Here is a 16,068-nt window from a genome sequence, read left to right as displayed (position 1 = left end):
TAACTAATAAATTTAATTGTTTTTAATATCAGACAGTTATGATGTCCGCCGTAAAACTTTGTTTTTGGGCAATAACATTTATAGTCAAAAAATTTTGATAAAAAATCAGAAAATATTATAAAAAATAATAATATTTTTCGGTAGGAACCTCAGGATACTAATCCATTAACTAATTCACTAACTAATTTTAATATCAGATGATTCTATGGACAGTTATGATGGACACCGTAAACCAAATTTTTTTTATGGTGTTCGGGAGATCCCCTATAATTTTTATACCCATAAATATTATTTAATAGAACATTTAAAAAATTGTATACATTTGGTCTTAATTTATTTGATGGTGTTTAAGTTATTAAGCAAACTTTAGCCGTTTCGCCACAAACAAAATTATGAAAAGTGTTGCGTATTGGCCTAATTAAAATAAAACAGATTACAATACTTAGGTTTCATATATTTTTTCATTATTAACTTTATTACTTATAAATGTTTACCGAATTGTTAATAAACATAATTATTAAAATACCTCAAAATTCATTTTGCTTTGCGGCACGGAACCACAGAAATCACATATAAGTTTCTAAGGAATAAGGGAATGGGAGATAAAATCTAATTAAGTGTGAATAACCTACATTAATAGCTTTTACCAAGTGGAAACCCCCCTTTTTCTTCAAAGACTTTTAAATCTCGACTATACCTTGCCTTCCCTTGAGGCTTCACTTCCTGTGTGACTCTCGTGCAGTGCGGACGTGCCTAAGTTTTCTTGAATTTAGTGAGTGCTTAATTATACCACGTGTTACTACATCCTACTACTGGTGAGTTTTATTCTGTGCTTTTCCCTCTTAATCAGTTCTTAAAGCAATTGCCTTTCCTGTAAAGTTAATTTAAAGTAATTTACTATATATAAAGCGGGTTACATTTTCTTCGAATGTTCAGAAACTGCATATAAAAAGTTACTGCAACCGGAAGAAAACCTGCGCCTCTTGCCATCGAAAATTTACGAATTTCGGTCAAAAGAAAAAAAATTTTGAACATAAGCAACATTTTTAAAAACACGTGGTCTCATCAAGTTGTTCCGCTACCATTTTGCAAAGCGTCTTATAAATAGTTGCATTGTATTAATTAGTAAAGTGAAAAGAAATCAAATATATAAGTAATATTTTTGAATACACGTTCTTTCATGTCAAGTAATTCAGCTAACATTTTTCAAAGCTACTAAAAAGTAATTGCATTGTATTAGTCAATCAATCGACAGTTTGCTTTTATTTAAACAGATTTTTGCAATTTTCTATGCGTTTTCTAATCAAAACCTCTAAAAAGAAGCAGTCCCAAAAGTCCCGTTTTTTGCTGTAAAAAAAATGGTAGTCTCAAAACGATTCCCCATGTACGCATATATATGTACATACATATATACAATATGTTCGCATGTGAAGAACTCCATTTTGTTGGCATACATATATATATATAACGGTGAACATTTTTTCATATGTGAAAAACTCCATTTTGTTGGCGTGGGTCCGCCATTTTGATTTGTGATGTGTTTTTTCCTCCTAATAACTCACGCGGTTACATTCAAAAAAGGTGAAATGAATATCGATGAGTGCACGAGCAATCGATATCTCTAGATCCAACCGGGTTTATTGCTCATCGACCGTCTCTAGTTCTAAAAAAAAAATTAGAAATAGAGCAACACTGGCTGCGCGTTTTTTTTTATTGTTGTAAACTATTTGCTGTGTGTGTTTTCTGTTGTTGTTTATCATGAATCGGCTCGGAAATTGTTAAATAAATGCGCGCCACCCGCGCCCGGCATGTAATCAATCGAATCCATGGATATGGGCGGCCAAAAGAACGCGGGGCGTGGAGATCGTAGCAGCACCCGCCCCCCTCTGCTGGCGTCGCTGTCGTTGCTTCTGTTCCTTGCGCTGACTTCGACGGCGACAGAGACTGGTGGAACAGGAGGCGGAGGTGGAGAAGCAGCAACAGCGACAGCCGGAGCGGGTCAGGGGCAGAATCCCGATGGCCAAGGGCCGGAAAGTGGAAGCGCGGCAACTGCAGCCGCCGGATGCCCGCGCAAGTGTAGTTGTAGGAACATCTCGGAGAACATACACAGCCTGCGTGTGCGCTGCGATGAGCAGCAGATAGCCAGCTGGCGGGAGCTGGAATTTGGCGAGGATGTCACCGCCAGCATTGTGGGCATGTAAGTGTGCGCTTTCCCCCCGGTCAAATCAAGTCAAGTCAAATCAATCAATCAACTCGTCCACTTCGTGGTCTTAGTAACGCCAGCAAGAACGCCATTGCCCATATAACCGGCGAGGACTTTAGGAACTTTACGGAACTGAAGCGCTTGGATCTGTCGTTTAATCTGCTCACCGAACTGGACAGGGAAACCTTCGGCAACAGCCTGGCCCATGTGGAGAGGCTGAAGCTGGCGGGGAATGCCATCAGCCACATATACGAGGGCACCTTCGACCAAATGCCCAAGCTCAAGCAGCTGTAAGTTATTAGCTTTTGCCGAGTGCAAGTTTACAGGTATCAAGATTCATCGTTGTACCTTCCTTTTGCAGCGATCTGAGTGGAAATCCCCTGGCCTGCGACTGCAGCCTGATTTGGCTGATTGCCTGGTCAAGTGCCCGGGATGTACGACTACAGCCGCCGCCGAAATGCGATTCGCCTGTGAACTTTCGCGGCATGCCGCTGAAGAAGCTCCGCGTGGGCAAGGACTTTCATTGCGAGACTCTGCTCCAGCCGCTCCTAGAGCTGATACCCAGCCAAAACCAGGTTGCCTTCGAGGGCGATGAGCTGCAGCTGAAGTGCTATGCCCCACGGGTGGCCATCGGAGTGCCCCGGGAGAGTGAGGACTTGCCAACACGGGCCTATGTCTTTTGGGGCTGGTCCGAGAAGATTCGGGCCAAGAACTCCACCGAGGATATCGTGTATCAGGATCCCACGAAGGTGTTCGAGGATGTCAGCTTAGAGACGCGCCATTCCACGGACTCTGGCATCCTGCAGTCAATTCTACGCATCGGTAGCCTCACTCAGAATCACACAGGAATGTGGGACTGCACATTGCGCAGCCAGCAGGCGAACCTATCGCAGGCCATCGTCCTGCATGTGGTGGCCAAGGGCACGCTGTACTGCGAGGCGCGTGTAGTGCACACCAACAAAGGCACCTACCACTGGCCACGGACAATGCGCGGCGAGACGGTGCTGCAGGAATGCGTGGAAGAGCCAAGCGATACCACCCAGGCCCGGCGGGCGTCCCACGAATGCGGGCCGTCGGGGGAGTGGCTCAATCTGGACACCGAGAGCTGTGTCTATGTCAGTGAGACGACGCGCATCCTGGAGCAGTTCGCCAAAGTGAATCTCACGCTGACAAAGGGCCAGAATGCCCTGGAAATTGCCCGACGCTTGCACAACTTCACACAGGCGCAGACGCAGCTGAATCGCATACGGGATCCAATGGACCTGGAGTACATTGCTCGCACGCTTGTCAAGTACCTGGATCAGCTGGAGCAGCCGCAGCAGCAGCAGGAGATAAGCCACCTGCTGATGGACATCGTTTCGAAGCTGCTCAATCTTCCATCTCACCTCTTTCGCGCCGCCCAATCGGAGCAGGGTACGGGACAGCGTCTGCTCCATGTGGTAGAATCCTCCGCCATGCGCCTGGCCCTGGCCAGCACCCAGGCTGAGCTGCTGCCAGCGGAGATGATCCCCTGGCGGGGGTCACTTGCCCAACAGCGCAATCTCTTCGTGGAGTTCTTCAACATCAGTGTGGAGGCCTTCGTCAGCCTGTCCTGCGTCTGGCTGGAGCAGAGTCCGCGTGGCTTTCAGTGCAACAGCGCCAACGATACGATACCCATGTACGAACATGGTGACATAGATGCCGCCATCCAACTGCCCTACAGCGTTATCGGAAACAGCTCTCTGAGTCCAGCCGCATCGCGAAGCCTTCGCCTGCTCATCTCACTACACAGGAATGGAAAACTTCTGCCCAACCTGAGGGGCAGCCACAATGAGTCCCTGTCCTCGGCCATCATCGGTGTGCTGGCCTACAGTAGCGAAGGAGAACCACTGCACTTTCAGTCTGCTGGCGACCTGGATCCCGATGAGGATGTGTACCAGCAGCGGGTCACAGTGATGCTGCGCGCACATCCGTATCACAATCAGCTAAGTGCACCGCAGCCGGCGTGGTGGGATGCAGAGGAGCAGCGCTGGGAGACGGGCGTGTGCCAGCAGCACTACCAGCACCGCACACTCGTCATGTTCAGCTGTAGCCGGACGGGCTACTTTGGCCTGCTGCAGCGGAGTCGCTATCTCAACGATTTTCGAAGCGAGGAGGCAGGAGCCAGGTTCCGTCATCCCCCGGCGGCGGTCTATGCCGGCTGTGGCCTTCTCTTCGCATGCTGCGCCTTCAATGCGGTTACCTTTGCTGTCTTTGGCCGAGCCGTAAGGATTAATAGAGTGCAGCGGCATGCACTGGTCAACACCTGGCTGGCACTGGGATCCCTGGCACTTGCCTTCTCGCTGGGCATCTACCAGACGGCCAGCCAACCGCAGTGCCGCCTGCTAGGCCTGCTGATGCATTACCTTGGCCTGTGCGTCCTGCTCTGGGTGTGCGTTAGCCTGAGTAGCATGTACAAGCGCCTGACCAAGACGACGACAACATCGGGCCAGGTACAGGGCCAGGAAATGGAGCCGCAGCGGGAGAGAGAGCGCAAGCCCATCCTTGGAATTTACCTGGTCGGCTGGGGCATTGCCTTCCTCATTTGCGGCATCAGTAGCGCCGTGAACCTGGCGGAGTATGCTGCCTACGACTTTTGCTTCCTGCACAGTGCCACTACGCTGAACGCCCTCCTCGTGCCCGCCGTCATCCTTGTGATATTCTGCGGCATCCTGGCGTTGTGCATCTATTACCAGTTGAGCCAGCAGGCAGTGAATGTCCTCCAGCTGCAGATGCAGCAGAACCAGCAGCACCATCATCGGCAGTACTCGGACAACAATACTCAGGCCACGGAGCACATCGATCTGGATTGGTTGGATGCGAATGGTAGTGCCACCACGGCGGCCATTGGTCAACCCGGCGGTGGACGCAAGGAGCACGATCACATGCAAGAGCAGTACAGCACGCTGAGCAATCCCCTGAGCAGTATAGTCGATGACTTTGAGCGCTCGAATCTCTCCCATTTGCGCGGTCACTTCATCTTCCTGGTGTTGTACGCCGGCGCCTGGCTTTCAGCAGCTGGCTACGTTAGCGGTGGCCAGGATCTGTACGTGATCTCCTTTGCCGGTTGCTGCTCCTTCCTGGGTATCTTTCTGCTAATCTTCTACAATCTCAGTCGGAATGATGCCCGGCAGGCCTGGTCGCAGGGCAGAGACGGAAAAAGTAGCGGCAACTGCAGACCCATGAAACTGGTGACCTACAACAATGGCAGCCAGGCGAGGAGCACGCATCCATCAGCTGGGATGCCTGGACCTGGCACCGCCATGATCAGCAACTCAATAGTGGCCTACAAGGCGAATCCCGGACCCGGCAGCCTTTACGACGCAAACAATTCGGCGGGTTCGCGCTCGAACAGTCAGTGCTCGCGGAGCATGCGCAGCCAGACGCGCAGTCAGACGAGGAGCCAGCAGGAGCAGCTGCTGCAGGCCAACGGTGCGGGCGGCATGACCATCATCAACAACACCAATGCCAACGGTGGCCAGCAGGGAACGCAGGTTGGAGTTGCAGGAGCTGCTGCTGCAACAGCATCCGGTGGCGGAGTTTCCGGCTCGGGTAGCGTTGTGCCGCCGCACAGCCTGAACGCACTGCTCCATGGCTCTAACCACGACCTAATACCCTCGGCGGAGATCTTCTACAATCCCAACCAGATCAATGTGGCTCGAAAGTTCTTCAAGAAACAGAAGCGCCTGGCCAAGCGGAACAACTTCGAGCTGCAGCGCCAGACAATGCCGCAGATGCAGCTCCAGATGCAGATGCAAATGCAGCTCCACAGTCAGCACAGTTTGAGCGACGCCAGCTCGGAGCAGCTGTACAGCAGGCACCACAACGCCATGACCCTGCTGGCTGGTGGGAGCAAGGTAAACAACACTAATCTCCACTACAAGAACCATGGATCTCCAATGGCAATGGCGCCCAAAGAGAGCGGCGTCGGCGGAGAGTCGTTGCAATTCAAGCGTTTTGTGCCTGCCAGTGCCTCGGCGGCTACGAAGATTATGCAGGCGAACATCTATACCAATATCCCAGAGACTCTGACGCCGCAGCACGAGGTGATCAAACTGAGAGCGAATGGACGCACTAGGACACCTTCGCTGCTCGATGAAACGCTGCATGAGCAGGACGACGATGACGAGGAGGAACAGGAGGAGCAGGAACAAGCGGCAGCTGCAGCAGCAGCAGCAACTACCGAGGAGCCAGAGCACGAAATGGAGGAGGAGGATGCTAGCTCTCTGGACGAGCACGCTCCACTGTATGCCAACACCTTGCCACCAGCCAGCGGAATGAGCAGCCTGTTCCGCAACCGAGGGTCATCGTCAACCCATCAGCAACAGCATCAACAGCACCAAACCAACAGTTCCACGCCTGTAAAGCAGCCCAGCCTGGAGGCCATGAACAGCCTGGGTTTGCCGGAAATTAGCCTCGAAGAGCCGCTGCTCCAAGTGCATGAGATATACGTGTCCAACTCGTTACAGGTGACCACCAACAACAGTATCGAGCTGGATGATGACTTTCCCAGTGTCCTAATCCGTTTCAGCCAGCAACAGCAATCGAAATCCCTGAACAACATCAGTGAAATGCTTGCAGGCGGCGCTGGCAGCGGAGAAGCTAGTGGCAAGTCGCCGGGACTGGACAACACGGGCGTTCAGGAGGAGCCCAGTCAGCTGTCGGGCCACGAGGCCAGCACGCTGGAGGAGCAGCAACTGCGGCAGGCGTACTCATGCTCCAGCAATAATCTCAGCCAATTGAAGGCGGCGGCGCATCATCCATTGGCAATGGTGGAAACTGAAACGGAGGATGACGGTCGGCTCCTGTCCGGCAGTCCCACAAACGAGAGCGATCTGAACTACCAGAACTCAGAGATTAGCATACGCAGCCACGGCCTGTATGCTCCCCAGGCGGATAACGATCTTAATTTAACCCTGACCGATGATTTTCGTTGCTACCAATCCTCGAATGCCAGTGATGCTGATGTGGATGTCCTTAACGAGTTTGATGACGAGTTTGTGGCCGCCACGAGTGGCGACAGGGTCACTGGGGATCCGGAGCAGGACCATCATGACCACGACCAGGACACCTCCATCGATGAGCTGTACGAGGCCATCAAGTGCCGCAGTCCGCTGAGGAGTAAGCAGGATCAGGTCGCCGAGCGCTTCGAAAGGGAAAGAGAAAGAGAGCGAGAAAGAGAACGAGAGCGCGAAAGGGAACGGGAGAGGGAGAGGGAGAGAGACAGGGAGAAGGAAGCCAAGCCGCTGAGCAACTCTCACAACGAAAATCTCAACGAGACCATCGAGGACGATAGCAGCCAGAGCAGCGTGATCTCTTACATTGATCCCAGGGCCGCCAACGAGGCCCAACGTCCCTTTCCCAGCTAGCTTATCCGCCGGCAACCGATCGATACCCTATTTAGATGTATATAGAAGATATACAGCAGCAGCTTGGCCCACACCCAAAGTATTTCCTTACCCACCAACCACAGACACACCGATATATACATATATTTTATATATATTCGGAGTGCACACTTGTCCTAAGTTCACCCACTCAGAGGTCCCAGATAAACTGAACTTGTAATTATAGTAAGGCCCCCCTCTATTTATTATGACTAGTATTATCCCATTGAGAGCTCGCTGAAGTCGTCAAAGGATATTCATCGCCACAGACGAACGGAGAAGAGAGAGCTGGTCACTAGGCTAGAATCGTTTCCCCATTTCATCACAACGCATAAAGCATAGGAACAACTCCACATCCCACCCAACAAATCCCTACTATGATCCACACATTTGGATAAGTTTTAATTTTCGGTAAAGCAAAATGCATTTAAATGTAGGCTAAGTTTATATTTAGATATAAATAAATGAAATGTTCACATAAGAAAATTGTTTTTTAATTTAATTTAAGCTATATTTTAGTGAAAATGTAATGAGACTATAAATATTATTTTAATTCTTACTAATATTTTCTATATTTATTCTTTCAGCCTTTCAAGTGAGGAAAGTATCATATTTTAGCACCAGTTAAAATCAAGAAAATCGACGCATTAAAATGGAGAACAACAAACTCAGCCAGACCGGAGAAATGATGTCTGAGGAGATTGAGAAGAAGCAAGAGACTCCATTGAAGCCAGACGAGATGCCCTCTGGTGCCGCTAAAAAGAAAGAGTCAAGGAAAATGAGCTTTGCTCACCACCGTGGGTAAGCATTTTGATTTTTGTTTGTAGTTTTATAGATGCTCCCTTCACCTACTTTATAAGTATGCTTTTTTGAGTTTACTTACTTTAACTTCCACACAAAAATCTTACGTCGTTTTTGCATTACTTTCTTACAGTCAGTCACCAATTAAGACCAAGAGGGCCAAGAAGGATGAGTCAATCGAGACAGGCAAGGCCGGCAAGGCAGGCAAGTACTACATTCCCAATTACCTAATATACTCTAATCACTAGATAAATTCTAGGTAAATCTACTCCACCTACCGAAGACAAAGGTGTTAAACCCAAGGTTTATCTGGAGGAAGAGTCCTCAAAACTCAATCTAAAAAAACTAGGCAAGTACTGCCCCCCAATGCCCTGATATTAACTAACGCAATCGTATTTGTAGATGTGGCCGTAGTAGAAGAAATTTTTGAGGAGCCAAATGGAGACAATCAGGAAGTCGCGTCCCCGAATAACTCTACCGAAGCTGGAGAAATTTCTGCTAACAACGAAGCTGGAGTAATTTCTGCTAATAACGAAGCTGGAAAAATTTCGTCTAATGCCGAAGCTGGGGAAATTTCTTCTAATGCCGAAGCTGAGGAGATTTCTTCTAATGCCGAAGCTGGGGAAATTCTGGAGGAGAACACTAAGGACACCGAGTTGACTCTGGCCGAGGCAAAAGCAGAGCCTGTGGGTGAAGAGGATAACACCAAAGAGGCCAAAGATGATGACAATTCCGTTTAAGGACCCTATGTTTATGTAGTTTGACGCACAATTACTCGAGTAAACACTGGAGGCTTTGCATCAATAACTATAAATATATATTTATATTGTTTATGCTATAGGAATCCAAATAAATTGTGCCTTAACTTTTGAATTTTTAAGTCTTCTACTTTTCTGAACTGGGAATGATTAAATACCAGAATTCCACATGAAGCAAAGTCCATCCAGGCTTTTTTTTCGCTCATCTCGAGCAGACATTTGACCTCTCCTCAAAGTGCGAATCAATTAAGCAAGTACTTTAAAGTTTATAAAGAGATTACAAATATTGCATTTTATTTCGAGGACAGACACTGAACACACATTCAACAAGCTACTTGTAAAGTAGATACAATTTCTAATAGCGATTCTTTACCATAATAATAATTTAATAATATTTTATCCGTTCAACGTCGTCAATGGAGTGTGTGTGAGTGGGTGATAAATGAATGCTGCCGATCCGGGTCCTGATGTGATTGTACACCATCATCACCGGGATATAGGCAGCGTGATTAGCTTCAAAGGTTTAATCTTAAATTGGTAACAATAACAAGAAATTGGTGTATAAACTATAAGATAATACGATATTGCTGATGCCTGGGCAGCAGGCGACTGCCCCTGGGCTCTTGTGCGTGTTTCTCATGGCAAATGCTTCTCACTCCGATTCAGATTCAATATTAATAATAATTAATCAATATTACTCCAGCTGCTGATAATCATTAGTTAGAGATTCACAGGCTGCGTATGGACTTCCAGCGTCGCAGCAACAGGCATGACGACGTCAGTCCACTGGAATATTGGCTAAATTCGCTAATATTTATGTTGCGTGTTGGAATGTCAATTTTCTCTTTCAAAGTCTGCGAAGTAGAGCGATCAATTAGCATTTCGAACGTCTTAATTAGCCGGGGTGCTGCCCTCACACTAACCTTGTAGGCTTCTGGAATTTCCGCCGGCGATCTATGTACAATAGTTCCGTTGATATACAGCATGTTGGCCGCACTCTCCTCGGGCAGCGTCAGCTTCTGGTAGGTGAAGCTAGCCTCCCGCTCCATCCGCTTCACGATCTCCTGGCAGGTGGGGCTGCTGCTAACGCACAAAACATCCGGTCCCGCCATTGTCACGTAGTATTTCAGGCGCTTCGCACCGTTGACCTAGGAAAACAGCATAGGATTCCTATTAACGCTCAAGCCTTACTTAAGCAAAGAAAAACCCACTCGAATCGGCGTCACTGGATATTCGGGATAGGCCATGGCCACGGCCCGAGCTCCTTCCTCGTTGGTGTACCCAGAGATGCCAATGAAGAACTCTCGACCTGAAAATATAAACAGATAAATACACCACCAACAAAGAGGTTTCCAGTCACGTCTTACCCGTAAAGAGCACATCCCCGCCATCGAGCTGGGCATGTGGATCCTCAATCTCGATGACGGGAATGTCTAGCTCCTTCTTCAGTATGATGGCCATGCTCTCCGCCTCGCGTCGCCGTTTCGCATTCTCCGATCGCCCAATCAGGGCCACGCCATTGCAGATGACAGCGCTGTTCTCCACAAAAACGCCCTCCGGCAGCTGGTCGTCCGGCGGCAGCTCGATCACATCCAGGCCAATGGTTCGCAGCAAAGTGCAGTACTGCTCGTGCTGCTGTTTGGCCAGTTGCACATCAAACTCTCCGTTCTCCAGCAGGGCGTCCGAGATTCTGTGGAACAAAGAGTTCATGGTTTAACAGCCGTACAATGGTTTCATTAATTGATTTAAGGTGTCTGAATGGATTATATGTATATAAAAGTAACTTAATATATATCTTTTTTTTTCTTTATATTAAACTACATGTGCTGATGGATGCATCCTGATCCTTCGTAGTCCCTTTGGTCCGGGGCTGCCCCACCCACACCCTGGCATGTGTACACCCACGAAGAGTTGGCTGGGTGACCTAATTCCCCGCCACTGGGGGACAAGACACTCCCTCCTCCTTCCGTTCCACTTGCGCGCTTAAATTCCGGAGGAGCCGGGCTCCAGGACATGCCGTCACTCACCTGGCCACAATCGCGTGCGTGTATTTGGGCGACATGATGGGCGGGTTGGCCACTGGCTGCTCGATTCCTCGGCTGCGGATGCGGACGCGGATTTAGAGATTCGGATTTGGTTAGCCTAGTGTTCAGTGTGACCGAGTCATTAATGTCCAAAAATGCTACTGCTAAAAGGTCATACTTAAATTAGAAAGAATATTTCGTTTGTTTTTATTTGTGTTATTTTACAATAGTTTTAACTTTATTTTGCCTAAAAATACAGCGGAGCACTTTAAATAATTTATTTATATTATTAGTCTTCATTTGGGCACAATTTTAATTTATTTTATTTTTTTCACATTTCATTTGAATATGCTGCCGGAAGCTAATAACATGAGCAGTGTTTTTTTCGTTATTTTATAATAGTTTTTTTTTTATTTTGTCTGGAAATACATTAAAGCAATGGAATAATATATATATTTATATTTTAAATCTTATTTTGGTTACAATTTAATAGGATGTTTTTTTTTCTGAATTTATTTGTATATGGTGCTGGAAGCTAATAACATGTGCGGTAGTGTTCGACGATTTAACAATATAATATTTGAATTAATATAACATCAATTGGCACAGAATAAACCACTGTTAAATTGCTTTAAACTGTAATTAATTAATTTACAAGGATACACAAAAAAAATAATTAAAATAAAATACAAAATGTGACTCTCACGACTGTCACGACGAGAAACATAAAAGTAACTAACGATATCGATAGACCGGTGCGATATTTATATTTTTAATATTATTTTGGTGACATTTTAAATTTATTTGTATATTCTGCTGGAAGCTAATAACATGTGCAGTAGGGTTGGACGATTAAAAAATATTTTATTTAAAATAATATAACATCAATTGGGATAGAATCGGTTATATAATATATAAACCACTGTTAAATTGATTTTAGGTGTAATTGAATTAATTTACAAGGATACTAAAAAAAATTATATAAAATAATATATAAAAGGTGACACTCACGATTGTCACGACGAGAAACGTAAAAGTAGCCACCACTAACGATATCGATAGACCTGTGCGATAACGATAGCCGCAACCATAATCAATGCATACACATCGCCAATTTTGACATTTTCTCGCTCGTAAATTGTAACTTCTGAGCCACTTTCGCGCGCATAAACCGACAGCAGCTGTGGAATTAATGCCCGCAAGTGTGGAGCAGCAGCAGTAGGTATGGACGAAGGTAAGTGTGCAATGCGGCCGTGTCCCCAAGATCCGTTCATTCACGGTGGCGTCTCTCTTCCTCCCTCTTGCATTCTTGCGGACGCAGAGTATTCGGCGTCTTCTTCGGCCGGCGGCGGCGGCGGTGGTGGCGGCAAGAAGGCCGGCGCGGGCAAGCAACACAACACGCTGCCCTTCTGGGGCAACGAGACCTCGATGAACCTGAATCCGCTAATATTGGCCAACATCCAGAGCTCCAGCTACTTTAAGGGTAGGTATCCCACAACGTGCCCGGCTATTTCACAATCTGATTGCATTTCTTTCTCGGGACGCTACAGTTCACTTGTTTAAGCTGAAAACCTATCATGAAGTGGTCGACGAGATCTACTACCAAGTGAAGCACATGGAGCCTTGGGAGCGCGGATCCCGTAAGACCTCCGGCCAGACGGGCATGTGCGGCGGTGTGAGTGGTTTATGAAATGTAGCGCTAATCGTTGGCGATGCTCTGCGTGGCAAATGGGGGACAACGAAATGTACTAATCTTGACTGTCCTTTCCAGGTGCGAGGCGTCGGCGCCGGCGGTATCGTGTCCACGGCGTACTGCCTGCTCTACAAGCTGTACACGCTCCGGCTGACCCGGAAGCAGATCAACGGACTGCTTAACCACACAGACTCGGCCTACATCCGGGCACTAGGTAGGTGTTGGTAAGTCGCATGAGTGCAGCCGTCACATGCCGTCGCTTGCTCCTGCTCCTTCATCACATCACAATCCATCCCCTCATCCCACTAAAGAACAAAAATGTGAACCAGGGTGGGTCGAAAGACACTATATCTGAGTGGTGGAAATAATAGGCATGTTCTGCAAAAAGGCAGCAATCTGGTTTCCTTTGAGACCACGATAAATTTGCGTCTTGTCCTCTTTATTTGCAAAAAGGTAGAGCCCAGAGGCATCCTATTCACATCTGCCTACAAGGGTTAACTAAGTGCTACTTTTATGTCGAGAGCGATTCTATTTCCGTCATGAAAATAAAATGATGCCCAATCTAGCCCCCCTGTCACATGCACCTAAAGCATTCTCACATTCACAAATACATCACTTTCCCCAAGCCCAAATCATTTAATCAGTGTTAACTGCAACAAAATGTGTCGTCTTGCTTTTCATTGCTTTATCCCAGGATTCATGTACTTGCGATATACTCAGCCGCCTGGTGATTTATACGATTGGTATGAGGACTATCTGCAGGACGAGGAGGAGATCGACGTGAAGGCGGGCGGCGGCCAGGTGAGTCAACTGTATGAGCCACCAATCACACGTACCCAGCAACCCTTTGTTAAGCGAATATTGGTAACTAACTGAGCCACTTGCAGGTTCTTACCATCGGCCAAATGGTGTACCAGTTTATGACCAAGCTGGACTGGTTCTCCACGCTCTTTCCACGTATCCCCGTGCCCATCCAGAAACAGATCGAGAAGAAGATTGAGCAATACTGCAGGGAGCAGGGCATCACCATCAATCAATTAAGCTCGGGACGTTCAGCGACAGGTCCGGGCGCTGGCAGTGGTACTGGAGCCGGAGATGGCCAGGAAGGAGATTACCAGGAGTACGAGGGCGGAGGAGGAGGCTCCTTTGATCGTGGAGGTGGCAGTGGTCGTGGCGGAGGGCACGCTATGGCGGGCTCGGGCTCAAGAGCCGGCGCCTACCCACCACCGATGAATTATCGTAATGATCATGATGATCGTGCCTACTACGCACCCGCCTCAGGCTCCTCCTATGGCCGCGGACGAGGTGGCTACGATGATTACCCACCGGCGCCGCCGCCGCAACAAATCCCATATGGCGGTGGCGGCGACCGAGAAAGGGGAAGGGAACGGGATAACGACTTCGACCGCCATCGCAGCAAGCACAAGAAGAAGCACAAGCACAGACAACATTCGCGCAGCCGGACCAGAAGCCGCAGTCGAAGCCGCCACCGTTCGGAGCGGTACGAGCACAAGCGAGATGGCGGTGGCTATGAACGCAGTAGTAAAAGCCGCCACTACGACGACCGGGAGCGACGCCACCGGTGAAGATAGTCGATCCTGCGTCTTGCCAACCAACCAATGACTCTTGGCTACAGTTGTGCTGATCCTAACTGACATTGTTTCACACTACCATTATACATTTTTTTTATTGAAAAACTACGCTACACTTTGGAGGCGGCGGACATGTGCCCAGCCTCTTACTCAGGTTAAACACTTCCCGAGCCCACGACATGATTCACAAATCTAGACACAATCACACACTCTGACACCCCGACGCAAACAGACGGCAACAAGGCTACAGTGGCTCATGGCTCATTGAAAGCAGAGTTACAATTTACTTCAAAGCTGTTTAGCGTATAAACTAGAGGAGATATAAATATGTTATAGCCGTTTTAAAATTAGTGTTTTCATATATAGGGTTCCTTGGTTGCTTTTTTCATTTTATTAGCTAACATTTAAAACTAAAGAAATTGCGACAGTTTGTTTTTTCCGTGTCACAGAATCATTTAAGACAAGAACTTTCGTGGACTCCCAACAAATACAAACAATACAAAAGAGAGCTCTATACCCAATAGAAGAAATATAAATAGAGACGCATTATTGCAAACTAACTAATTAAGTTTAATATAACCAACGTTTAAGAAATTCAATTAAATGATGGTGAAAAACAAAATGATAAAAGTAATTGTTAAATACCCTTAATCCTTTAATTACAACTAAAATGTTTAAACCTATAACATTGAATTTAATTAGCTGTGACATAGAAAAAATCAATTATTTCAAAATTTATTTAGTATTAGGTGTTATTTAAAGAACATTTTTAACGAATAAGAATTCGGTATATATTTATACTAACATTTGTTCAATATCAAATATAGTTAATGCGCTAAACCATTCGGTTCTTGTACCTCAGCATTAAATGAGTTGTAAGCCAATGTATAGTTTGTAATTTTTGACTACACTTATGCTGAGATAAAATAGTTTCCAAGTTGTGTTTTATGCAAATAAAGTAAAAGAATAATTTGTTTATAAATATTTAATTAATTTTTTAACAAAATATTAAATCTAGACCTTATATTGACTATTTTGTGAACTGCAAGCTGAGCGCCTTGGTATGTAGTTTAAAACTATGCTTTCTGATGGTGCAGCTAATATTTTTTTTTTTTTCATAACTCTACTTTAAAAAACGTAACTAAATTTAAAATTGTGCTTAATGTTTTAGAAACGAATGTCCTTGAATGTTAGTGTTGCATTCCTCAAGTTTTTGGATTAGGATTTTCCTACAACAACAGGTATTAAAGGTTCGGAACAGGCTGCCACCTCAAGCTGGGTGATGTGAGAGGGAGGCTTAGAGGGGTTCGGAAGCTTCGAAACGAGCGCTGAATTTGTAATCAACAGTGCTGAGCAGATTATCAGCGGCTGCCGCGACAGGTGGGGCGAAGCCAAGCCTCCTGGCCCCGGGGAGTCGCCGGTGTCCGAATTTCGAATTTCAGTCAGTGTGCAACGCCTGCGCCGTGTTGTCGCCGCCTCTCGCGCCGACCGTTACAAACAGCGCCGGGGCGCACGAGCTAGCAACCGAGAGCCGAAAGCAAATGTAACTAGCATGAGCCAGCACTTAACTAACAGAGCCACCAATTCACCAG

The 16,068-nt window shown here is 47.0% G+C and overlaps 4 protein-coding genes across 5 annotated transcripts; 3 read left to right on the top strand and 1 right to left on the bottom strand.

Moving 5' to 3' along the window:
- The first annotated feature begins 714 nt into the window (after positions 1-714).
- LOC110182530 (uncharacterized) lies at positions 715-9,282 on the top strand. The gene is made up of 5 exons (XM_020950579.2): positions 715-815; positions 8,196-8,409; positions 8,543-8,613; positions 8,669-8,758; positions 8,812-9,282. The coding sequence occupies exons 2-5, from the start codon at positions 8,261-8,263 to the stop codon at positions 9,147-9,149; spliced, it is 648 nt and encodes a 215-aa protein (XP_020806238.2). The 5' UTR covers positions 715-815; positions 8,196-8,260; the 3' UTR covers positions 9,150-9,282.
- Positions 1,660-8,094, top strand: Remo (Remoulade). The gene is made up of 3 exons (XM_020950578.2): positions 1,660-2,197; positions 2,275-2,493; positions 2,565-8,094. The coding sequence occupies exons 1-3, from the start codon at positions 1,827-1,829 to the stop codon at positions 7,588-7,590; spliced, it is 5,616 nt and encodes a 1,871-aa protein (XP_020806237.2). The 5' UTR covers positions 1,660-1,826; the 3' UTR covers positions 7,591-8,094.
- Positions 9,283-9,425: 143 nt separating the features above from the next.
- LOC110182538 (N(G),N(G)-dimethylarginine dimethylaminohydrolase 1) lies at positions 9,426-11,353 on the bottom strand. Its single transcript, XM_020950586.2, has 5 exons — positions 11,195-11,353; positions 10,535-10,857; positions 10,379-10,476; positions 10,091-10,315; positions 9,426-10,021 (listed from the first exon to the last, which is right to left on the bottom strand). The coding sequence occupies exons 1-5, from the start codon at positions 11,227-11,229 to the stop codon at positions 9,896-9,898; spliced, it is 807 nt and encodes a 268-aa protein (XP_020806245.1). The 5' UTR covers positions 11,230-11,353; the 3' UTR covers positions 9,426-9,895.
- Positions 11,354-12,251: 898 nt separating this feature from the next.
- Positions 12,252-15,458, top strand: LOC110182527 (uncharacterized). Of its 2 annotated transcripts, none has more exons than XM_020950576.2 (6): positions 12,252-12,425; positions 12,513-12,674; positions 12,742-12,866; positions 12,963-13,098; positions 13,579-13,685; positions 13,772-15,458. In XM_020950576.2, exons 1-6 carry the CDS (start codon positions 12,416-12,418, stop codon positions 14,468-14,470), a joined length of 1,239 nt encoding a protein of 412 aa, XP_020806235.1. In that variant the 5' UTR covers positions 12,252-12,415; the 3' UTR covers positions 14,471-15,458. The 2 variants fall into 2 exon arrangements, with proteins under 2 accessions (XP_020806235.1, XP_086686673.1); XM_086830547.1 differs by having other exon boundaries at positions 12,281-12,425; positions 12,963-13,108.
- The last annotated feature ends 610 nt before the right edge of the window (positions 15,459-16,068 follow it).

The sequence above is a fragment of the Drosophila serrata genome, unplaced genomic scaffold (genome assembly GCF_035046125.1).
Source record: "Drosophila serrata isolate PLE 108 unplaced genomic scaffold, ASM3504612v1 contig_23, whole genome shotgun sequence".
In the NCBI taxonomy this organism is placed as follows: Eukaryota; Metazoa; Arthropoda; class Insecta; order Diptera; family Drosophilidae; genus Drosophila; species Drosophila serrata.
This window is presented reverse-complemented; position numbering and strand designations above follow the sequence as displayed.